A 25,318-nucleotide genomic window follows, 5' to 3' on the forward strand; every position below is an offset into this window, starting at 1 on the left:
TGCAAAAACAAGTCTATTAGTCGATATGCGGGTCGTGTGTGGTGGGTTAAATTGTGGGTACTACACTTCTTCAAAGATGTCTGGCCAGTGTGAAAGAGTCGGCCAATGTCACCCTTGAGCGGGAGCTCTATTGAGCCCCCACAAGAAATCGCAAATCCTGCGCCTTTGCCGTTATTTTTTATTACCAAAGCGGTCACCTGGCAGTACATTCAGAATCGTTGACCAATTGCATTAAACACCACGAGTGCAATCTTCCATCATTTGTCTTTTCAAGCAGTAACGGGTTGAAGCGGGGTGGGTGTCGCTGAAGTTCCTTACGCCAGTGGTTCACACCTCGGATGACCGGTAGAGGCCATCCATTTAGTACGTTACACATGGAGGGGGGAGGGGGGTTAACTCAAATGCGTAGCTTGTGTATGGGGGCTCTACTGACAATGTGCGTACGCATAGGAAACTGGGAGGGGGGGGGGTGAAGCCTCGATAATAATTTGTCCACATTGGCCTTCAAATGAGTTAGATAGTCCGGCGGTGGACTATCTGTTTGCTTAAACACGTTAATATTATTATTCCTTGATCGTTTCTGCGTGGATTAAATATCGGCCGTTCTATAGGATTCGGGGGGGGGTGCATCAAGCGTACGTACGCAAATGGGGGGGGGGTGGTGTAGAAATTACGCGTGCGTACAGGGAGGGGTCAAATTTTGACAGATTTTTGCGTACGTACTCAATAGATGGCCCCTAAGGATTTGAACCCTAGATCCAGGCAGAGCTGGCTTCGTGCACTGCCCTGAGCATTCCGAGCCACTCTACCATCTCAAAGAGAGACCTCATTTTAAGGACCCCCCCCCCCCCCGTTCATTTAGCATAACTGTAGTCATTTGATTTTTGTTTACACTACTCTCTACTCTGTGGTTATGGATAACAATTATAGATGACTTTCAAAAATGTCAAGCATTGTAATTATACTTTCAGGAAAACATTGTCCCCGAGCACTCATAGTTCCCAATGTGTCTTTTTTATTTATTTTATTTTACGTTCATCAAACTGCCCACAGTTTGGAAAGTCGTGACATCCACATAAATGGGGGCCTATGCAGTGATGTGAAGCCTGGTTAGACTTGTGTCTGGCTTCGAGCACCCATTCATGCGCATGGGAATATCAGGTGCAGCTAGTAACCAATAGCCCTGCGATGATGCTTTACTCAATCTGGATTTGAAGCTTTCGTGACTGCAGGAATCCATACTCTTTGGTTCTTTCGGTAAAGTCACGTAGGTAGAGAATAATAGATCACGACGTTTCGATCGCAACACAAGTGACCGTCATCAGGCGAGACAATCACAGCAGGGAAACTGCTGAAGCAGGCGTCACGTCTGCTGTAATATGAATCGTTATGCTCGTGATTCATATTGCGAGTAATGTATGTGATATTCAATTATTTGTGATTTATGCAAACGAAGGGTAGAGCAGTGGCGTAGTGGTTAGCACACTGCACTTTGATATCTGAACCAGTCTTGCACACTCCTTTCACTTGCATGCCTTGAAGTGGTGAAGTATGGTCAAACATCCCCCATGACTGATACGCTTATTGGGAGGCCTTCATCCAGCAGTGGACTGACAAATGGTTGTAAAATCATTATTCTTCATCATAACATCGGTTGAAAAAAATCTGTGCAGGTGAGACTTCGAACGAGACGCAAACAAGTTGCTCCAAAAACGAACTGATTCTTCAATCGAAGTGCAAACACAAATGATCACAATGCAACAGATCACCAGGGGGTGATTCGTTAAAACGCCTGATAGCAGCAGCGAGCGTTGACCTGTGGCTGTAAACCTTGGAGCCATCTGGATCCAGCTCCCTCAAGCCGGTGCAGGCCTGATGCTGCCACGATGCATTTAGATTTGGAACCGTTTGAATCCGCGCAGCAGACGAAGCAGCGCACAATTCATGGGCAGACCGAGGAGCAGATATTGAAAGGAAATCAGTGGAAACGTGGATCTTCACCAACACATGAATCAGGCTCCAAATCCTTTCAGTAACAGCGTATTCTACAAAAAGCTTCCTGAAATATGCAGCATGTTGCTTCGTATGGAAGTGGCTGCTGCAAATGAACAATGTGAATTATTTAGGCACAACAATGGTTTGTGGTGAAAGGGCTTTAATCATTCATCGTCGACTTTACCAAGGTGTCATATCACTTCGTGCCGCGACCCGGCGGTGAGGAGCGCGAAGCATCACCACCAACTTGTTGTGTGTGGCCTTGGACGGTTTTTCCTCGCTGACATTTTTCATTCGGTGAAATATGTAGTAATGTTAAACACGCTTACTGTACTGCGTTCATGCGCTAAGCTCCCACTCTTGGTTTTGGTCAAATCTGATGCAATTTTGTGATTAAGAAATATATTGAATTAGATTATCAAACTAACTTTTAAAAAAACTCAACACACTCATTAACGTAGCAAATAGAGAAGGCCTATTGCCCGAATCGTCACCGATTATTATTTTATCTTTTAAGGCACTGTTGTTCATTGAGTGTTTTGAGTTTGTTGTTGTTAAATGTGCTTGTTTCACCACTGTTGATGTGCATCACCATCGCCAAACAATTTGTTTCCCATGAAACTAAGGTTTATATTTTATAATCCAAAGCCCGTTTTTCTTCCTCTTCTGGATGTGTTGGTCGTATGTATGTTGACCTTTTTTCCCACCGTACGTAGCCAACCGTGCTGATCAGAGGTTGTGGGGGTTGCTTGACCATACTTCGCCACGCTGCTTCGTACAGGTTGGTGAAGGGGGTGCCCCAGGATCGCTGCAGGTATCACTCACGAATCAGACTCAGGTCACCGGCACCATAGCGCAGTGCCGCAAACACTGCGCCTCTGCTCCACCCTTACAATCGCAAAAGAATGGTGAGGAACTGCCCTACTGTTTAGTCGTTATATAAATTATAGAGTATGGCATCTAATGTTATCTAATAATTTCATCGAATCACGGTTGGCGGATTGAGATTGGTTTTCCCACAGAGCAATTAAATCCCAGAAATGTCTTATTGATCCGATCACCTTAAAAGTGGATTCAGGCCTAATCTGAACCAATGTTATTAGGTCTCATCAGATAAAAACTGTACATCCCAATACACACAAACTATAAATTTAGATTTATTGGACAAAATATGACTACTCTGTATAGCATCTAGAGCTACAACAATCTCCAATTCTAGGAAAATATAAATTACCTTGATAAAAGAGCAATAGGGTAGAGAGAGCTATGCACACATCAATATTACATTGAGTTAGAAACTATATATATTATAGTGAGTCTCCATTTTTAAACTATCCCTTGCATAGGGCTCATCTCTCCTGGCGCTCCCTTAGCTCGTGATCAAAGTTCCATATTCCTCTCGCAGTCAGTCTCTCAATACTGTTTTATTACCAATCATTTAATTTTAACCAGGAGGGATACTGGGCGAAGTTGACCTCTGACTGAGAAGTGATCATACGCATCGGCAACGGCACAACATGGGCAAACCTTGGATGAACTTCTGACATTTGTACGATGTGGAATGGAATTATCAATCCTGGATTACTCATTACTTGACGTTTAGAATTAACGTACCATTCCATCTGTTAGTGTTTTTAAGAACCTCATTTTTATCTTACGACTCATCGTCTTTAGCATACTGAATCTTTGTTTATGCTGGAGCAATCCGATGAGCTATGAAGCTCTTTTTCACAGATGTCCAGTAGGAGGGATAAGCAAATCACAAACAAATAAAATCCACATTTTATCCGCTGCTGGATAAAGACCTCCCTACGTCACCACCACACCGCACGGTCCTATGGCGCTACAATCCATCTCGCTCCTGCACGTGAGCAGTTCTCTTCGCTCCATCTCTCTGGTGGTCGTGCTCTCGGGCAAATCCCCTCTTCTGGCTGGCACTCCATCACCAGTCTCGTCCATCGGCTCTCATCCCTTTTTGTGATTGGTGCTGCCCAAGCCCTGTTCACTTTCTGCACGGTAATTTCTTTAGAACTTATTTTTGTGTTTTGTTTGTGGTCCTTCTCCCGCACCTCCGATTAGTACGGTTGGCTACATACGGTGCAAAAGAAGCTCAGCCTACACACATATATACAATACGGTATCTCGCATCTGTTGGCTGACCCATGAGATCCTATTTCTGTCTCTCATTGGAATACTCAGCATGCATCTCTCCATGTCGCTTGTGTGCTTTGCAGCTCTTTTCATTGCCAGTTTCCCTGTTTCCAGTCTTTAAAATCGCACTGATTGAAAACTTTTCTCTTTACCCACATAAAATTATGTAAAAAAAAAGCCTCAACCCCTTCGTCAATAACACCACGTTAAAAAAAGAAACAATGTATGATAGGGATTAATTTGTGCGCTTTGAAGAGGGCCTATTGCTCGAAACGTCCCCCATTATAAGCCTTTTCTTTTGTGACCACAGTGTTCTTGGAAATTGTGTGCCATTTTTGTATTTGATTAATTGTACTCGTGCATCACTGCCAATGCGGCAGCGTCACTAAATAACACTGGTCAACACACTTTTTCTGGCATAAGGTATTCCAACGATTTTAAGGTAATTTTGGGGTGCTGATTCCAAATCTGGCATCAGTTTTTGTATATCACATCAGGTTTTTGAGATATCAAATATTGCATTTTCAATCAAAACTGCAGAAGAAAAATATTAAATAAATGTGGATATCTACATAAAATGATATTATAAACACACTATCCTAAAAATACAGCAACATATTTTAACACTAAAGCAGTCACTGACTCGCAACAACTTGCAATCATAAGTGACAGAGTTAATTTCAGGTAAAATCAATGAAAATGGGGTATGCCGATAGCATAAAAATGATGTGATAGAGCAAATCTGAGATCAGATTTGGAATCAGCACCCTGAAATTAGTCTAAAACAGCTGCAAAAGTCCAGGCCAGAAAAATTATTTTTTTGTTGACCAGTGTAATTTGTCATATTCTATTTTGATTGCGTTTCTCTCTTGGCACATTATATATGGTGGTGGTATTATTATTACTTTCTTAAAATTGACATGTTAGGTTAATATAAGAGGTGTGTTTTGAGTTGGAATGTATATTATATTTGGCATGGCTGGAAACATTATTGTTCGGCTGTCTAGCCAAGAAACTGCCTTTAAGGATTTTGATTAATTCCCCTCAACAATGGACTCGAATCTGCCTGTCGACTCAGACCACTGTGGGATTACTACAATGTGCTGTCTGCTGAAAAATAGATTATTAAGAACCTGTTATGTCATATGTAAGAGCAATCCTCTTTGTGCTGCCATGACCCAAATTCATAATATGAAAGTTACCACCGGAAAAAGAATTACCATACGTATGTGTAAAAGTGACGTCTTCACTTTGGCGTGTGCTTGTGCTGCATTGGAAGGGTTCTCGATTGTCCTTGGCTCGCGACACGAATGAAACCATGGCCTTGGGTCTAACTGTTGGTGGGCTCGTCCAATCACACGCGACGTCCATGTATCGAGAATGTGCTGTGCAATCACGATAAAAATAAAGATTTGAAGACGAATAAAACTTAACACGTTCGTCAATAACACGGCGGCCTTAAAAGAAAATAATATATAATAGGTGACGTTTCGGGAAATGGCTCTTTTTCATAGCGCGTACATGGCAGTGTACAAAACGCCTCCCATTTTTTATATATTTGTAATATATAAGGTATTGTGTTATTGACGAATGTGTTGCGTTTTTGGTTAACTGTGTTTGTGGAACCACTGTCAATGCAGCATCAACAATAGCGTTCATGGTAATCGTCTGCTGTCTTCAAAGAATGAGGAAAATAAATAGACAACTCATTTGTGTCATCAACGAAATTTAATAATACTCAGTCTTTCGACTAAAGGGCCTTCAAGGTTAATGTATTAGTTGATGAATTAAACGTTTCTGCATTTTGTCATTGATATGTAATGTCATAACTGTTTGTTTGGTAATAGCTCTATCGTCCATAATACACGTTTTTGGGTTAGATCCCGTTATTTATAAATGTGTCGTAACCCTCCAACACCCGACACGGCCAATCAGTAAAAAAGTGTCACGTTGACAAAAGACAAATATTTCACTACTTTAGCCCACCGGTGTGTTGAAGAGTGAATCCACAACATTTTCAAATTTTTTAGTACGTTTCGCTGGTAATTACATCCAGCATCATCGGGCAATTCGCCAGAATGGTGAAGCCCTCCACTTGCTCCCGGTCTTAAATAGAGCAGCAGGGTGACGTCATCATTTAACTATCGTATGTGTTTACCCTGCCATACAGCAGGAGTAGAGAGGTGGCACAGTGGTTAGCGCACTGCTCTATGAACACTGCGACCTGAGTTCGATTTCCGGCCATGGCTAATGGCAGCGGTGAGTGACCAACGAACCATCATCCAGCAGCAGCAGCAGCTTGACAGAGTAGCTGTAAAGTTTGACAGCGGTGATTGTTCGCCTTATTTATATTCATGCCCATTTACAACGGCTATGAAAAAAAATAACCTTACAGACCCCCATTTGGATGAGCAGGGTTATGCAAGCGGTTGAAGTTATGAGGAGGGGTAGTGGGGGGGGGTTTGGCATTCACATCCAGCCCCCGCTTCGTAGCATCGGGTGGACTGGAGGGGCCTGAGCTCCCCCTGCTGAAGTAGTCAATTCATTGACGGTGTTGTACCTCCTCCACCGCCTCCACAGTGTTTGTGTGTCCCCCCCCCCCTTCCCCTTAAACAGGGTCATGCTCCAGGTTTGCATACAGCACGGATCCCGTCGACCTTTTGGACCCCTTCATGATGCGTGTCGTCAGAATCAGAGTCACGGTCTTTATTTGGACTGGAGGAAGCTCTTTTTAACAGATGTCCAGTAGTTCTAAAGCAGTCCACAAAACTGCCCCCCCCCCCACCCATCATACCGCCCACACATCTGCTTTTTATCTTTAGTTTGTTGTCCTACCCCCGCACCTCCGATTACCACGGTTGGCTACGTACAGTGCGAAAGAAGTTCAACATCCACATTCACAATCCCCCCCCCCTTTTTTAAAGTCGTCCTAATGCACGATGTTTTGCTGCACTCAGAAACCCGCCTTTCGCAGAGCGAGCATCTGGCGTGTCTCAATGAATAATGCCGGATGCGTTGCATACTTTGTTTATTAACACGTTCCTTCGGAGTGGGCAGGAAGGAACTTGGTTGGACAGCGCATTCGTGCGATCCGTGTCACGCGGCGCAAGCTCTATGAAATACAAATCTAGGGCGTGGCTATGCACGACAGACAGACAGACAAATAATCCCTGGTGGGCAGTTTGGAACCTGTTGTTCCTACCTGTATTATCTCCATTGCGTTGCGCCGTTGCAGTTGTATTCTTCAGTTATTCACACTCGATACTGATGCTTCTAGAAACGTCTGGGCAGGTGCACTTGGTTATTTTTGGGGGGGAATTGCTGGGGGCTTTCCATGGCGTTTCATACAAGCTTCAGAGGGTCGGGCAAGAATCTGCAAACATTGTCTCAACTTTTACCATTTAATAATAGTGCCTTTATCAAATGCGTTCACACATTACAAATATGGCTTTAACTACTTAATTACGGGAACAAGTAAGGCAGAAATTCATGCCATGAATATATGCACTTTGAAATTGACATTGAACGACCCATTAGAATTGATTTTTAGCTCAGCGGATAAGGCATTCCCACAGCCTATGAATCTTAATGCTGTAATGGTGCTAATGATGGTTGGGAATATCGAGAGAGCAGCTCCTCTGACCTATAGATGTTAGAATATGAACGGTGGGAACCATTGATGTATGAATCAGGCTGCCACCAAAAGTGTAATTCCATTACCAGTAACTTATACAGACACAGGTGGTGCTCTATGCCAGCACCTATTAATATTCTCGAGAATGTGAACAGGATGGAGTGGGCGTGTGTTTTGGAGAGACAAATGCGATCTTTAAAGGTGCATTGAAAAATGTTGATACTCCTACTGATACTCCTGCTGTTATGGAGAGACTCATGCTGCCAGCTATGGCTGCAAAGTTTGGTCGTACAAACGTTTTGGATTAGCCATATTTGTTTGTTGTTGTACAGAGTTAGACTGATAACTTTAAATTGCCTTTTGGTTGTTATTGTTTGACTTGCATCCCACTGGGATATTTGCACACAGCATTGATATACGGTGCTTTTTCTGGAAGACTTTGCAGTTTTTTCCTGGATTTGTCTGTTGCGCGTAGTCACTTTAAGATGTTTCTTATTCATGTTTTTTTTTGTTGCGGTTGCACCCGATTCAAGAGCTGAATGGCTCACAGGGCTATACCTAATAAATTAACTGAACTGATCAGTAGAAGGGCGATGGAGATGCATCCAGTGCAGGGCAGAAGGAGTAGAGGGATACCACGGGTGAAAGGGAAGGACATGGTGGGACGAGATGTTAACTACCTCGCCGGATATGCAGGAGGTCGTGGATTCAATCCCAACCCTGATGCCTGTTTAGTTGGAGTTTGCATGTTCTCTCTTCCCCTGGTTGCGTGGCTTTTTCTCCGGGTGCTCCTTTTTTTCTCTCAACATTTAGAAACGTGCGTTTAGAGTATTTGGCTGCTATTGATCTCCACATCATGATACGCCACTTTGCTGAGCTATCATTTGTGGCCAGATTGCTTCTAAAAAAAGAGTTGTGTAGCTCAGTGGGAATTACCTGGTTATAAAAAAAAATTGTTTCGAGATGTGAATACTGTTGATGTGGCTAGAGAATGGCACAGGATAGAAAGACACGGAGAAAGAGATTCAGAGCAGACGACCCAATGGAATAATGAGACTTTTGGGTTGATGTGGTCTCTGCCCTGCCTGGCACCTTTGTATCCCCAGTACTTACGTATACACACCATGTCAGGTGCTCATGTTGTTGCTGAGTCAATCTAGGGGAGGTCTTGGACACATTATAATGTTTCAAATGGTTGGAAATGGAATATAGGATGCGAGGATTGTAGCCGAGTGCACGTGAATTTCTGCAAATTCAATACAATTTTAAAATGTCATACCCATCTTAAAATGAAATACAATTTTTTTTTGCAGGCAACCAATCTACAGTGAGGGAAAAAAGTATTTGATCCCCTGCTGATTTTGTACGTTTGCCCACTGACAACGAAATGATCAGTTGATAATTTTAATGGTAGGTTTATTTGAACAGTGAGAGACAGAATAACAACAACAAAATCCAGAAAAACGCATGTCAAAAATGTTATAAATTGATTTGCATTTTAATGAGGGAAATAAGTATTTGACCCCTCTGCAAAACATGACTTAGTACATCAAAGGGACGATGGACGGGACCATGTACCGTCAAATCTTGGGTGAGAACCTCCTTCCCTCAGCCAGGGTATTGAAAATGGGTCGTGGATGGGTATTCCAGCATGACAATGACCCAAAACACACGGCCAAGGCAACAATGGAGTGGCTCAAGAAGAAGCACATTAAGGTCCTGGAGTGGCCTAGCCAGTCTCCAGACCTTAATCCCATAGAAAATCTGTGGAAGAAGCTGAAGGTTCGAGTTGCCAAACGTCAGCCTCGAAACCTTAATGACTTGGAGAAGATCTGCAAAGAGGAGTGGGACAAAATCCCTCCTGAGATGTGTGCAAACCTGGTGGCCAACGACAAGAAACGTCTGACCTCTGTGATTGCCAACAAGGGTTTTGCCACCAAGTACTAAGTCATGTTTTGCAGAGGGGTCAAATACTTAATTCCCTCATTGAAATGCAAATCAATTTATAACTTTTTTGACATGCGTTTTTCTGGATTTTGTTGTTGTTATTCTGTCTCTCACTGTTCAAATAAATCTACCATTAAAATTATAGACTGATAATTTCTTTGTCAGTGGGCAAACGTACAAAATCAGCAGGGGGGATCAAATACTTTTTTCCCTCACTGTACGTCGTTAGCTGCTGGGGACCTAAAATCTGAAAGGGCATCACACCGAGAAGGTGTATCTTTGCAGCGTCATTTTGAAGGGTAGTTACAGGTTACCTGACTGTTATTATGTTATGACGCTTCTGAAAGCTGTTTTTAAAAAAATGAGAGTGCAGTGTGGTAAAATGTGGTTGCTGATATATTTTTGGCACGCGGCCAGCCAATTAGACCAAGGTCACTTATACCACAAGTCTGCTAGAGTGAGGTTGGACCATTAAACAAACAAAAAAAGATAGCTGGCGCAAAGTTATGCCTGCAGTATTCAGCAGCCTCGCTTGTTTGTTTTCTTGGCAATGGAGGGCATGGTGACTTTTTATGAGGGTCAAACAAAGGTATTTTTTATCGAGTCGGTGCTTTTTTGGTCTCAATGATACGTGAAGATTTGCCCGCCTGTACAAATAGCGACAGTGCGAGAATATCTCGGCGCATAAACTCGGCGCACGCTTTGATCTGCACAGCGCGATTGTTTTACGTCGAATGTTGTAATCCTCTCCAACGAAATAATATCCTGCCTGTGATGGAAATGGGGTTAAATCTCAAAATGATAGGATTACAAACTAGATTCGAAGCTTTCGTGACTGCAGGAATTACTCTTTGGTTCTTTCGGTAAAGTCACGTAGAATGAAAATAAATTAAATACTAATAGAATAGGACGTTTAGATTGCAACACAAGCAACCATCACACAGAGAGAGAGACACAGCATAGACAAACAGAGAGACAACGCCTGTGTCGAGGCCTTAAATAGAGAGAGAGGGGAGGGGGGCAGAGAGAGAGGGGGGGATTGGGATAGAGAACAATGAGAGAGTTGTGTGTCTCTGTGTGTGTCTCTATCTGCTTGTGTGTATATCTATGTGTCTCCGTGTCTGTGTTTTGTCTCTCAAATGTAGCAATCTTTGGAAGAACGTAATCAACCAGGTAGGGTGTTGACTGTTGTGTTAGCCGACTCTCTGTGTTGTATTGCATTATATTTCTAAGTTTACTAGGTTTTCTCATTCATTCTTACCCGATGATGGTTGCTTGTGTTGCAATCGAAACGTCGTTTTCTATTATTATTTTATTTATTTTAATTCTACGTGACTTTATCGAAAGAACCAAAGAGTGATAGGATTACACTTTTTTATCAGGGGGAAAATCATTTAAGCCATTGATACCTCAATTGCCGAGGCAAGGTGGTCTGATTTGTTGCCTCAAAATGGCTCACGGCGTGTGGTGGGATGGGCAATTCCAATTCAAACACATCCCTGCGGAGGGAGCTGGTAGGAACGTTGGGTTGCTCGGTCAATGGCCAGGGTCAACGGCGGCGTGGTGTATTCCGCAAATATGGCCGACTGTGAGGGCGGGCACAAGCCGGCGTGAGTAGGTTAAACGTTGAGTTTTATAATGGCACCACGGGGTGACCAGCCCCTCCCCACCCAGCCCCACCCCTCCCACCCCCCACCCAGCCCCACCCTCCCCACCCAGCCCCTCCCCACCCTCCCCACCCAGCCCCTCCCCACCCAGCCCCTCCCCACCCTCCCCTCTCCACCCAGCCCCACCCCTCCCATTTTTTGATGCACAACGGACGGACACAATAATCCCCTGTGGGCTGGTGTAACCAGGAGGTTCCTACCAGTATAATGTTACATCTGCTTTGTTGTTATTTTTCTGACGGCCTACTTGCCCTTTAAAACGAGCTGTGTATCTCAATGAACTTTACTCGGGAAGCAAACTTCTGAATAAACTTAATTCTCTTGATAAATAGCAGTTTCTTTTGAAGCGTGAATCATTAATTACGGCATAAAAAATAATTATTCAAGCGGGTCACTCTCGAAAATTAGACGGAACGTGGTCTCTTGAGCCCTCGTCTGGTTAAACAAATAAACGTGAACTTGATTATATTACATTGACTTCTAATCATTCCGTCGGGGGGGAAGTGTAAATTAACCTCAAATGAGCTGGGTAGGTGCCCATCTCAGTTGGGGGCCATGAGCCAGTGGTATATATCCCACATTCCTTTTGGTAAGGTCGGTAAATAATTGATATTAAAAGTGTCAAGGCCAACGATTGCTAAATCAGTGTGGTGGCATGCATTTCTGTTGTGGCACTCGGAATAACCTAAGTTATAATTGTTCTGTATTTATAACAGCCATTCTTGGAAATTGCACATTGTTTTACACAGTTGTATGTATTTTATTGATCCCAAAATAATGAGCTTAGTCAACTCCTGATCAATATTTGTGAGCCGCAGGCTCCATCCACATTGCTACGTGGCTGCATATAGTTTATCCAGCATCTAAATGTGTTCTTACATCAACAGAATGCAGAGTCGAGGGAACAGTGTTTCAGGGCTAGCAGCCTATGTACTGAGAAATAATGAATACCTCTGTCCCATTGTGCCAGAGGGCAATTCTGCACTTTGTCCAGCACATTGATGATGGCAATTATGGTAATAATTGTTGTCATTGTTAGTTTATTAAAGTTCTGTATAAATTCACCCTTAGACGTAATATATAATTCCGTGCCAAGAGTAAAAACTTCACCCAGGGCAAACTATTATGGGTTTTTTTTACGATGTAAAAGTTCGGAACGTAATAAATTTTGATCTGTTTACCCTTAATCTCTGCATCATTTGCATTTGCTCCAGATGGTAATTTCCAGCGATACTTAAATTCCCAATGGGTTCATAAAAAATAGCCAAGTGCAAAAAATGTGGCCCCTCGTTCAAAAAAGTGTCCGTGGGTGCTCATTCCCACTGGCGGTTTGAGCCACTAATGAAAATCCCCTCTTCCTTTTCGCGGTGAGCGTGAACAAATAATCGCCGCTCTCTTGGGTGAAATACAAAACTACTTTTGTCCCTATAATTTGATGGACGATGGACCTCTCCTCATACCTACCCCTGACGACAATCTACAACGCCACTCAATTCTCCGACCCTCCTAAGAAATGCCACGCCAAGGAACAACCATCATGATGGTGTGATCATAACTACTCCAACACCCTATACCTAGGAAAAGAAAAGCATTGTTTTAGATTAACGTAATTATTATTATGCCATGTTTTTTTTTAGTTCTATAGGAGGAGCATAATATATGTATGTATATACAGGAATTTTGGTTTGAGAAAGGCACCTTTGAAGAAATAAGGGGTGCCGCAGTTGCGAGATGTTAACGACCTCGCTTGGTATACAGGTCGTGGGTTTGATACCGACCTTGACGCCTGTTGTATATTTGGAGTTTGCATGTGTCTCTCCCCGTGGTCGCATGGATTTTTCTTCTGGTCCTCCGGTTTTTCCCTCCCCATATAACATAAAAATGCGTTTTGAGTATTTGGCTGCTATAAATTTCCGCGTGATAGGCTACTTCGTTGAGCTATCGTTTGTGGCCAGGTCGCTGATGAAAAAGAGCTACATAGCTCAGCGGGCGTTACATGGTTAAAATTAACATAGTTTATAGTTTCACAGGTTTCCATTGATTGATCATCTGAGTGGCGGAAAAAGTGGCTAACTGGCCCATGTTCCCGCGTTGCTCTTCCACCGCTGCCTGTAGCCAAGCGAGGTGCTGGTCGGCACGGCTGAGACGGCGCGATTGGGCTTCTTCCTCGAGACGATCCCACGCCGCGGTCGGCCGCTGCTGCTGGTGGGGCCGCCCGGCACGGGCAAGACGTGGGGCACGCGGGCCTTCCTGCGAGCCCTCCCCAGCGAGAGCCACGTGGCCTGCGAGCTGGCGTTCTCGGCGCACACGAGCGCCGTGCACACCCAGGACAGCATCCTCGCTAAGCTGGAGAGGTGTGCACGCACGCACGCGCCGCCGCCACCACCACCACAGCCGTCGGCGGAGTTCGCGGGCAAACGCCTGTTTGTCTACACGATAAGAAATTCGGTCAGCGACGGCACTTAACTTAAGTACCGTCCCTGACTGACAGGCGGAGAATTGAAGCAATGGAGTAATTTTCATTGCACAGAGTCCAATAAAGCATGATTCTGTGTGTTATACTACCGCATAGGTTTTCATGCCTGTGATGTTTAGCTCTCGTGGACACGTTACTGGGTTGTACCACGTGTTTCGGCACGATGCCCGACGTTTGTACTCAACTAGTTGGGACCTTCTTCAGTTACGAAGTTAAAGAAGCACGTGGCAAGCAACGTCAGACATCATGTTGAACAACACGCGGTACACCATGGGAGGGCGGAAATGTTATTGATAGTGCGCTATGTTTTAACTACAACGTTTGACTGAGGTCACAAAAAACTGACCATATTTAATTTACTCCGCTAATCTTATTCGGTTCTAGCAAAATCTAAACTCTTTCCCTCCCACTATTTTTTTTAGATGACAATTAGAAGTAGATTTATAAAATGTTAAATAATTTAGCAAAAAAATATAACCTTGTTCATAGCACTGTTTGGCACTGGGTTTTTAAGATAGTTGTTATCATCAGTTGTATCTGACAATATGATTTGAGCACTTAACTAGGATACAGTTCAATCTTGGTCAGGGTGAAATCAGCCTATCATCCCTCTGGAATTAATAAAACGACGGCCACTTTTGCGGAAGGCGAACGTCCCCGGTCATAGACAAGTGGAATTTCCACCAATGACTCTGCTCTGCCAAAGTACAGGGTTGCCGCTCCATTTGCTCTTTTGATGGTACAGATACCCTGAATTTGAGGCCAAAACCTTCAACTCACTCGACACAGGTGGCTGCCCGAATTCAATCCAATATCTCATCATTGCAGGCTCGGTGCTCTGATGCACACATTAGCAACCTGAGCTACCCGGCTGCCAAGATTGATCAATTTATCTATATTCCTGAAGGATATTTATGGCGGATAAATTTGCCTGACATACCCGCATCTTACTTGAAAAAATAGTCCAGCTCATGCGGGGAATACTTTAATTTTCGTATGCGGTCAAACCTTTGCCGAACGCGGCGGTTACGTCAGAGGTCGCAAACGGGTTTTGATTCCTTACCCCTACCCGTACCCGGCCGGGTACGGGTACCCGTTCCCTACCGTACCCTACCCGAAATGAGTGACAAACGGTTACTCACCAGTGACTCACGGCCTACCCGTACCCGTACCCGGCCGCACCAGGGTCGCAAACGGCTACCCGTACCCGTACCTGGCTGGGTACGGGTAGCCGGGTATCGGGTACCCGGTTGCGACCTTTGGGTTACGTTCCTGGAAAATGTTTGACATTCGTCACTGTGCCTTTGCCGGTTCCAAGACGCAAGAAAGACATCTACGGTCCCCTGCTGGGCAAGAAGATGATCGTGTTTGTGGACGACCTGAACATGCCTGCGAAGGGCCAGTATGGAGCGCAGCCACCCATCGAGCTGCTGAGGCAGTGGATTGACCACGGCTACTGGTTCGACAGGTGAGTACGGGCCCCACGGTGGTGAGATGTTATTTACCTCGCCTGGTATACAGGTCGTGGGTTTGATACCGACTCTGACGCCTGTTGTATATTTGGAGTTTGCACGTGTCTCTCCCATTGGTCGTGTGGATTTTTCTCCGGGTCTTCCGATCTTTGCCTCCACATTTATAATCAACGTGTGTTTAGAGTATTAGGCTGATATAAATTTCCACGCGATAAGCCGCTTCGTTGGACTATCATTTGTGGCCAGGTCGCTTCTGAAGCTCAGTGGACCTTACCTGGTAGAATAAAAAATAGTTTACTTTAGTTGAGAGTGGCAGACAGCTCCGTCCCAGGCCGCCGTCGAACGTGCGAGTTGTTGAAAGCTCCACATGCTGAAATATTTTGTTGTTGTTGTTGCACGCGGAGACTGTCGTCTTGACTTTGACGTCCTTGGAGACCTGCGGTTGCGTTGTCTGCATAGCAATCGTGCACATTTGCGCCGGAGTTCACCGAGTGGCACGCCTACGCGCGCATGTCAGGTTTGATATGGTACTGCCACCTCTGCTCTTAAGTGCGCGTTATTCTACGGTAATTGCCATTTATTTTGCTTGTAATGGCTCGGCACTGATGTGTGCGCTCATTCCCTTGCACAAATATATTTTGTCTGCATTCGCTCGAATATATATGTTAGCATTTTGAAGAAGCAATTGATTGACGAATCAGTTGATACTTTAAGTACGTCTTCAAGTTAATTCTCGACGTGGATATGTTCATGTGGTGTATGTACGTGGGTGTGTTTGTGTTGGGGTAGTGACGTACAATGGTAGGTCTGAGTCTTTGTGTTAAACTATGAGGTTCGAAATCACGGCTGCAGATAACAATGCTGTCACCAGTTTGTACTAGAAATGTAAGCGTTTTAGTTCGTATATTTTCATGAATATGAATGTTGCTGGAGAAAAAATGCAATCTTGTCCTTACAATTTTCAATGTTGTACAGCGGTTGTTGTTTTTTATGACCTGGCAAATGCATTTAATCAAACATGACTGACATGGAAAATGCAAAGTGATGTATTAATGCAACAGGATGCCTCACTTATCAGACTGACTATCCAACATTTAGATATATTTGTGTACACACTCGTGCAGTGCAAACTGAATTGTGTTTTCATTTCCCTGGCAGCAAGACTGTGTTCTGTTCTTGTTTTGCGATGTAACTGCCCATCTGCCTGACCATCCGATCCCTTGTCAGTCCAGCTGTCACTCAGCATTGTAATGAAAACAACTTGATAAATGTTAAGGCATTGGCATTCATGCGCACACATGCATAAACACGCGCAGACATTTGTGCTGAAATTCATATATATCCATTCAGACATCCATCATACATACATGCATGCATACACACAAACACTTTACAGCATATAAAGCAGGACCAGTCCAAGAGATATCAGAATTCTTCTGGACAGTAAATGAATACATACTTCAAGAAATGTGTTCCAGTTTCTAAATGTGCATCCATAACATGTCAGAGTACAGAGCCAGTACCATTGAGAACCTGGGTTCGAAACCAGGTAGCCGCCTGTAATTAAACGGGGGGTCTGAAGTGTAGCAAGCCGATGGTCTCAACCAAATTCACCAGTGAATGCTTAAAAAATCGCATTGAATTTGGTGCCGCACTTTATGTGGATGATCTCTATCCCTGAGAATGATAGACCTCTAGAGTCTGCACAGCGAGGTGAAGTTCCTTTGTCTCTTTGCGTGTACAACTCTGCTCTCGTGTCAAATGTTGCCAACGCATTGCTCAGTATGCTCGTGGTGGATGTAACGGTGCATTACATTGTCACACATTACTCGCTGACTAACCCACAACCAAAACGAACAATAAGACAAACACGTGGAAGAGCATTGGCCTTCCACGGACCTTAAAAAGTGTCGCGCGTCGCCTCGTATGTATGTTGAACTTATTTTGCACCATACGTAGTCAACCGTGCTAATTGGAGTTGCGGGGAGGACAATAAACTACGGTAAACGCAAAAAGCAGTTAGAAAGAAATGATTTTTCAGTCTCGATGATTTTAAAGTGCATAGCTCCAATGGCTTCCTAATATCGGAAGAAAAAGTGTTCTGAATGGCCGCAGAAGCACATCTGAAATCGCGCGATGCGGTGACCGTCTTTGTTTGGCGGTTAGCCCCAAAAAAATGGTGCATTACATTGTCACACAATACTCGCTGAATAAGCCACTCCCAAATGAACGAAACAAAAAAACACGTGGAAGATAGATGTTTGCTCCTGCAAGTGGCCTGTCCGTGCATCTCAAAAAATTGGCGCGTGTCGCTTTGTCACATTTCAACAGCGCTTTCCTTTCCCCCCCCAAACCACCCGCTGCTCCATCGCGTGGCAGGCAAACAGGTGGAGAGGTGCATCTGCAGGACACGGCGGTGGTGGCTGCCATGGCCCCCGTGGGTGGCGGCCGCCACGAGGTCACACCGCGCCTGCTCCGCCACTTCAACGTGCTCGCCATCGACGCGTTCTCCGAGGACACCGTGAAGGGCATCTTTCAGCCGATCGCCGACTGGCATTTCAGCCAGGGCTTCGAGACGTCGCTCAAGCGCTTTGCTCGCGTACGCGTTCACCCCCCCCACGCCACCCACGCCACCTACGCTGCCTCTCGCGCTGTTGTCAAATGAACATCGTGATAACGTTTTGAGACTCAAGAATCTTGATATTAGACTGGAGGTATCCGATGAGCTATGAAGCTCTTGCTCACAGACGTCTAGCAAGTTACAACAGCAGCAAACAATACACAAAAACGATAGAAGTATGGAAAAGAGAAGCATGGTAAGCAAGTCACTAAATATAATTAATAAAGACATGTCTTATATAAATATTATTTGGGTCTTTCGGTAAAGCCACATAGATAGAAAAATAATAACATTATCACGACGATTTGATCGCAACACAAGCAATCGTCATCAGGTGAAAAAATATAGCGAGAGAGCTGCCGAGGCAGGAAAAAATACAGCGGGAGAGCTGCTGAAACACGAAGTTATATTGGCTTGAGATGGGCTCAGCTCAAGGGTAAGTGGGCGGGGCTAGAGGTGAAATTTGCATATAACAATAGTAATTCGTTTTTTACCTAGCCTTATTTATCCAAATGTATCACTGGATAGTTTCAGTTCGATGGCAGTAGAATTAGTACCGGACTTACGAGATTCATGATTTGGCGATACTGCTGCTGCTGCATTGCCAGTTGTGCCCAAGCAACAATGGACAACATAAATGCAAAACATTCGTCAATAACAACACCGTGGCCTTAAGAGGAAATATATACAATAGGCGAAGTTTCAGGCAATGGTCCTTCTTCATGGCACATGCATGTGTTGAGTTAGTTAAAATTTTCAGTTTCAGACCAACGTGTTTAGAGTGCCTGACCCGAGATAATAAATCTGAGTTTAATTTCCAGTCAGTTGAGATTTTTCTTTAGCATAATTTTTTCTTATTTGTGGATTGCATGGCTATAGTCGGAGTCTTTGAAGTCCACCAAGGTGTCTTGTTGGACTGTGGTTGCAGTAATGTATGACAAACAGTAAAAATTATATGCAGATGAGATGGCAATCCGTTTCAGCACTTGGTCAATTCACCGCTGACTGAAGGCTTCCCCATGCGTTATCAATCGCCAGGGTTTTTTTTTTCTTTGACCGCGCTTCACTTACCGCTGGTCAGTGCGGGTTGGTGAGTGCTTGCAGTGGCCCAGAACCAACGCAGACTTTACTCAGTGCTCAGGATTTCAGCTCAGGTCACCGGGTTCCGTGGCACGGTGTGCGAGGCCTCTGAGCCATTGCTCCACACACTTGCTCTGTTGACACCCAATAGGCACAAATTGGTGGCTGTACGCCACTGCCTGCTTGGCTGTGAAGCTGCAGAACAGGACTTTGTGTTTCAAAATAGAAATTTTAACTGGCTTGACGACATAAGCGATTGGTGCAAGAGAGATGTGGCACTATTTGAGCATGTTGGCACAAGACAGAGGAAAGTGGAAACATGTTTAAATGTCCAGTGGACACCCTACGGACTCTCTGCCCATGGATCGTGATGATGATGTATTTTAAGTGTAAATTATTTAAATTATTTATCTTTTTAAAACGTAACATTGTGTCACTGTTTTGTCTGTTTGTCGTGACTGTATTTGTTCTTCTTTTCGACGATTCTTCATTTATTTGTTTAGCCATGTGAGAACTCTAACTCCGCTTATCTTATGTGAAGTTAGTCTACTTGATAAGGGATCTCTTTACTCCAAGTACTCGAGCTCATATGTAATCACTGTGATCGCTAACCTCCTCCGTGTTCATGTAGCCACAATCTAGAATCTTGATATAATATTTGACCCTGAGATCACTTCCCACCGCTTCCCATCTCGTGCTTTTCAAACACTCCTTTGTAATATCTCTTGCTCCTTCAAAACTTTTACTTTGTTGCATAATAAAAACATTTTTAAGCCTTTATTGCGTTTCATTTTGACGCTGCCAACTTTATTCTCGTCTCTGTAAATGTAAAATCTGAAAACTGCATGTGATAGGGAAGACTTGTTATGGGCACTCGAACGTACTAAAGATATCACACTACAACTGTTATTCTCCGCGCCGACTTTCCGTTCTGTGTACCCATCAACTGCAAAATCTTGTCATCTTTAAAATATGTCACGCTCGTAATCCCTCCTGCTTTCTTCCGTGGCCTCATTTGCACGAACGTCTCCCTCCTCTTTGCTTCGCTTCGTAAAGCACTGCCTTCATGCTTCAGCTCTGATTCATCTTCACAGGAATAATGGTCACTCATTGGTCCCTTTTACCGCTCTTCGAGAACACACTTCTTATCGCTGTCATTATTTCTGATATCTGTGTCGAAAATCAAGAGTAGCACTTTCCTCCCTTCGTGATGAATTTTCATTAAATTTCCTTTATCTTCAGTTTTTTTCTACTGACTGCGAATATTTTCTATTCCTAGCATTATGATCATTTGGTTTAACTGTCTGATATTTCTTCATTTGTGTATATATACGAGTGCAGAAAATGTTTTATTTCTTTATTTGTTGTCTTTAGTTGTCTTTGTATGTGCGATTGTCGTCTTAGCAAACCACTGTGAGCAGAGAATGAAGGAACACCAAACTAAACTATTTTATTTGACCAGGTAAGGCCCATTGAGTTTTATAGCCATTTTTCAGAAGCGACCTGGCCACAAATGATATCTCAACAAAGTGGCTTATCGCGTGGAAATGTATAGCAGTCAAATACTCTAAACCCACCTTTCTGCATGTGGAAGGAAAAACCGCAGGACCCAGAGAAAAATCCGCGTGACCGCGGGGAGAACATGCAAACTCCAAATATTCAGGCGTCAAGCCAGGGTCGGGATCGAGTCCACAAACTCTTGTATCCCAGTCAAGTTACAATTGGTTAACTTGTCACCACCGTGGCACCCCGTATATCGTCAGCTGGGAAGGGATCAGTGGCGTGATTCCAGAAGCCACTGAGTGGTCCTTTCGGTGCTCTGCGCTGATTTGGCATTGTTGGACTGAAAGAGATTTGTAACGGTGTTGCAACTCCCGTGATGCGTTTGGCCGGTAATTACTGATGAGATAAAAAATAATTCATTCAAATAAAGGACGTCTTTTGTCTACGCCTGGAATAGCACAGTGCACTACATTTCTGAGTATATTTTTTTCATTTAACACAACTAAAATGTCATCCAAGCTAGAACTTGTTTTACATCTAAAGTATACCTGACAATGAAATAAGAAATTGAATACATCTATAAAAATAAAACATTAACATAAAACACGTGGAGAGCAGCAGATTAAAACACGAAACACACACACACCGTACAACACTAATGGCAGAACATTAAAAATACATGAACAGCAAGAACATATTTGAATGTGCACGTATATCAATTCTTGTGTTTAAACTAACAGTAATTAGGAATATTGATGTGGCTTTCACTTGATATTCCTTTATATAGGGTGCATCGTACTTTTTTGCAAAAAAAAACAGCTTGCAAATTTGAAAAAAAGATAATCGACCTTATTTTTTGCATAGTTTATTTTTCTGTACAAGTGTTGTGAGATGCAGGTGCTTTTGTGATTGCTTGGTTACGCCACTGGTGGCAGAAGGGTCTCCACTCGTACGCGTGAAAGCTCTCGGGAGCCCTTCTAGTGGCGAGGATATGTTAACTACCTCGCCTGCATTTTTGGAGTTAGTATGTTCTCCCCCGTGAGCGTGTAGATTTGTCTCCGGCTCCTCCGGTGTTTCCCTCCACATTTAGAAACACGCGTTTAGAGTATTTGACTGCTATAAATTTGCACGTGATAAGCCGCTTCGTTGAGCTCTCTCGTTTGTGGTAAGGTCGCTTCTGAAAAAGAGCTGCAGTATATAACTCAGTGGGCCTTACCTGGTGAAGTAAAAAGTTGAGTTCAGTATTTTAGCCTACTCTTCTGAACTAGCTAGCTTTTTTGGAAGCGATCAGAGGACCCATACTTAACCGCATTGCGCACGCCCTGCCAATTAACCAACTGTGATGTACCAATATATACTGATGAGTTGGACAGAGACGGGAAGATTGGAGAAACTTGACCATTGTTTTATCTGCCACGCCGGGAGATTGAACCACCAACCTTAGAATTCCAAGTCCAGTGTGACATTCTAGATTTTAAATTTTCATGACTGCAAGGATCCATACTCTTTGGTTTTTTCGGTAAAGTCAATTAGGTGAAAACAAAATAAAATAATAAAATATTAATACATAAATAAACAACTAAATTCAATCACGACGTTTCGGAAGCAACACAAGCATCTGTCATCAGGTGTGACCGCTCCAGCATACGCTACAGTAATTTCCAGTGTGATAACTGTTTCAGCACGGCAGTATCCTTCAAATCGATGTTTATCACAACTGTTTCGGCCCGCGGAACCACTCAGCCGACTCAAACATTTCCGCAGACCACCCGGCCAGCCCCCACCCCTGGTCACAAAACGTATTCAGTTCTCTCTAAATATCAGCAATACAAAATGATTAATATTACCGGCACTTAATTTTTTTTTACACAGCTATAAGGGTTTTTTTAGGGGGGGGGGCGTTTAGATCCTAGGGTCAGGGTAGTTTAATCAGAGTAGTTCACCTAACTTAAAAAATATATATATAAGTTAAATATTAATTAATATCCGAAACATAAGGTATAATAAACATTGTCATTAATTACAGATCAATTTGCATTACAGCCACCGGACACCAGCTGGAAGACCATCGCGGACCACTGATGGTCCAGGGACCGCACTTTGAGAACCACTGCTTGAAATGATGCATGCATACAAATTGTACTACATTGCATCGCTGAGTGTATCGTGTCCGTGATGCTGAGACTTTTGTTTTGCAGGTGTTGGTCTGGGCTACCACTGAAGTGTACACAGCAGCTGTGCAAAGCTTCCTGCCTACGCCCTCCAAGTCTCACTACATATTCAGCCTCAGAGACTTTGCCAGAGTGGTACAGGTGAGAGCAGGGAGTCCTTCAGCCACGATCTATCGACTTCTGGACAAAGAACCCCCGCCCCACCACTGCATCAACATCTCTCAAATCTTAAATACCACAATCCAACTGCACATTAGCTAATCTCATTACTCCATCTCACACAGTGGTCATTCTCTTGGGTGTACTCCATCCTTGAGTTGTTATTCAGTCACCAGTCTCCTCCAACGGGCATCATCCTTAACCCTTTCCCGTTTTGAGACGTCTGGGTCCCGTTCGTCATGAATCTCGGAATGCGCAAGCGATTAGCATACATTTTATTTAGATAGGCATAGTACCATTGTTTTTAAATACATTGTACTCACCGCAGATAACCGCAGTGACACGGCCGCTGAACTCTTATTATAGCTGGCACCAAACTGTGCCACATGCCCTCCTGCATGGCCTTGTGGGAGCCTTGGTAGTTTTTTTTTCTTCCAATTTCGTTCCGATGACGTACACGGACGTCATCGAAATGGAATCGGAAGAAAAAACTGTACATCATCGCAATGGGCAAAGGATAATCATGATGTGTCCTTCTCGAGCCCACTTAGGAATCACTCAAATTTTCACTTGTTTCCAAATCCATGTGTTCCTCTCTCAAGTCTCTCATCTCCATTCCAAGCCGGCTTCATTCGCACCGCACGTAGCCAACCGTGCATCAGTCTGCTCCTTTTCATTATAGAATTTAGTTAACCAAATGTACTCCATCCTGCTATCATAATTTCTATACAATTTTTTTGGAAATTAAAATGTTATATATGTATTTTGTAAGTCATTATTTAACTTTTACATGTCGTCAGTAGCTTCATGTGTCACTAGAAAAGCAATCCACACGCGCATGTTTAATTCACCAATACAAAGCCCAGTTTAGCCAGAGGAAGTATTTACACTCGGTAGAATAACCATACTTGTAAAATCTGGTCCTGTGTTAATTTTGCATGTGGCATTACATTTGTGAAAGGAGGTAATGTTATATTTATCCCAATCCCGAGTGTGAATCCTTCCCTAAAGCGGTGCTAAAGAGTGTTTCATGTATAAAGACTACAGAAGAATGTAGTGTGGTGTAAATGCAAGAATTAAAAACACCAAAGGTGTTCATTCAATATTCGATGCTCAGAAGTAGAATGCATATTGTATTCAGCATGTAGTATACCACCAAAGGCAGGCAACCTCCAATCATATTTCATGACTTTAGCTTCATTGCTTTATCAGACTACTTTGACGTGGCATGTTACCAAGTCGTTACTTCTAGTGTGTTGTCCTTTTCTCCAATAGAATCCTGATTGTGCTTGTGGTGTTTTATGTAATGCAATAAATCCATTCGGGACTGGCAGAGCAATAGAACCCCCCACCCCACCCCCCCATATTAGCAGATGGCTCACTGAAGTAGACATTGCAGAGCTGCCTCTGAGATTTCATCAAGTGACCTCTAATCCACGTACTAAGGGGAGACAACACTTTCCCACCCACCCGGCTGCAGAGTCGTGACAGTCAAACCGAGGTTTTAAATTCTTAGCGTTTGAATTACATCGTATCTAGTGCACATCCGAATTTAATATGACGTGTTTTTTTGTACAGTCTGGTGACCGGACTGTTATCATCAATTGGCTATACAGTCAGCTGGCACCACTGACCCGATTGTACTGGACGTCTGTAAAATATTCATAATAAAGGTTTTGGGTTAGATCGCGTTATTTATAAATGTGTCGCAAAAGACAAATAGTACACTACTTTAGCCCACCGTTGTAGTGAACAATTTGTCTTTTGTCAACGTGACACATTTTTTACTGATTGGCCGTGTTGGGTGGTGGAGGGTTGCGACACATTTATAAATAACGCGACCTAACCCAGAAACCTTTATTATGAATAATATTGGTCTCGAAAGCCTACACATGTTAAACTGATCTGTAAAATCCTTGACAACTGTGAAAAAGAGCTTCATAGCTCATCGGATTCCTCCAGTATAAATAAATATTCTAATTTGCTTTGACCTCTTGAGCTATCTGGCCACCTTTCCATTTTCATGGATTCTTTCCTTTTTGGAGTAAAAAATAAATAAACAATTCGCTTGGGAAGATGGTCACGCCAGTAACTCGGGTTAAAACGAGGACAGGAACAGGCGATGCATACAGATCACGTGACAGAGCCGACAATTCTATAGTCGTGCCGGTGTTTCTGAAAAAATAATTCACTCTCACACACAATGCAGATTTTCAGATTGCTCGAAGGCTTCTCCATGCTGTGTCAGTCCTGAAGGCTGTTTGACCATACTTCACCGTGGCGATCATTGTGGGATGCTGAAAGATGCGAACCCAGAACCAGTCTTTGCCCCTGATGTTCGCCGTGGCTGGGAATCAAACGTGCGGTTTCCCGGTTCAGAACACAGTGCAATGAACCACTGCACTGCTGCTCTTACCCAGAGTACAAATGATTATAATATAAG

The 25,318-nt window shown here is 43.5% G+C and overlaps 1 protein-coding gene across 10 annotated transcripts in view; it reads left to right on the top strand.

The window, feature by feature from the left end:
• Positions 1 to 25,318, top strand: part of LOC144934736 (dynein axonemal heavy chain 3-like) — an 864,594-nt gene that overhangs the window by 675,049 nt on the left and 164,227 nt on the right. For 9 of the 10 annotated variants that reach the window (XM_078860821.1, XM_078860816.1, XM_078860817.1 and 6 more), the window contains 4 exons: positions 13,510 to 13,748; positions 15,189 to 15,338; positions 17,674 to 17,941; positions 22,744 to 22,857. In XM_078860821.1, the coding sequence (XP_078716947.1) occupies positions 13,510 to 13,748; positions 15,189 to 15,338; positions 17,674 to 17,941; positions 22,744 to 22,857 (771 nt within the window). The remainder of the gene's footprint in view (positions 1 to 13,509; positions 13,749 to 15,188; positions 15,339 to 17,673; positions 17,942 to 22,743; positions 22,858 to 25,318) is intronic. The other variant, XM_078860819.1, reaches the window with a different exon arrangement.

This window comes from Lampetra fluviatilis, chromosome 11 (genome assembly GCF_964198595.1).
Source record: "Lampetra fluviatilis chromosome 11, kcLamFluv1.1, whole genome shotgun sequence".
NCBI classification, from domain to species: Eukaryota; Metazoa; Chordata; class Hyperoartia; order Petromyzontiformes; family Petromyzontidae; genus Lampetra; species Lampetra fluviatilis.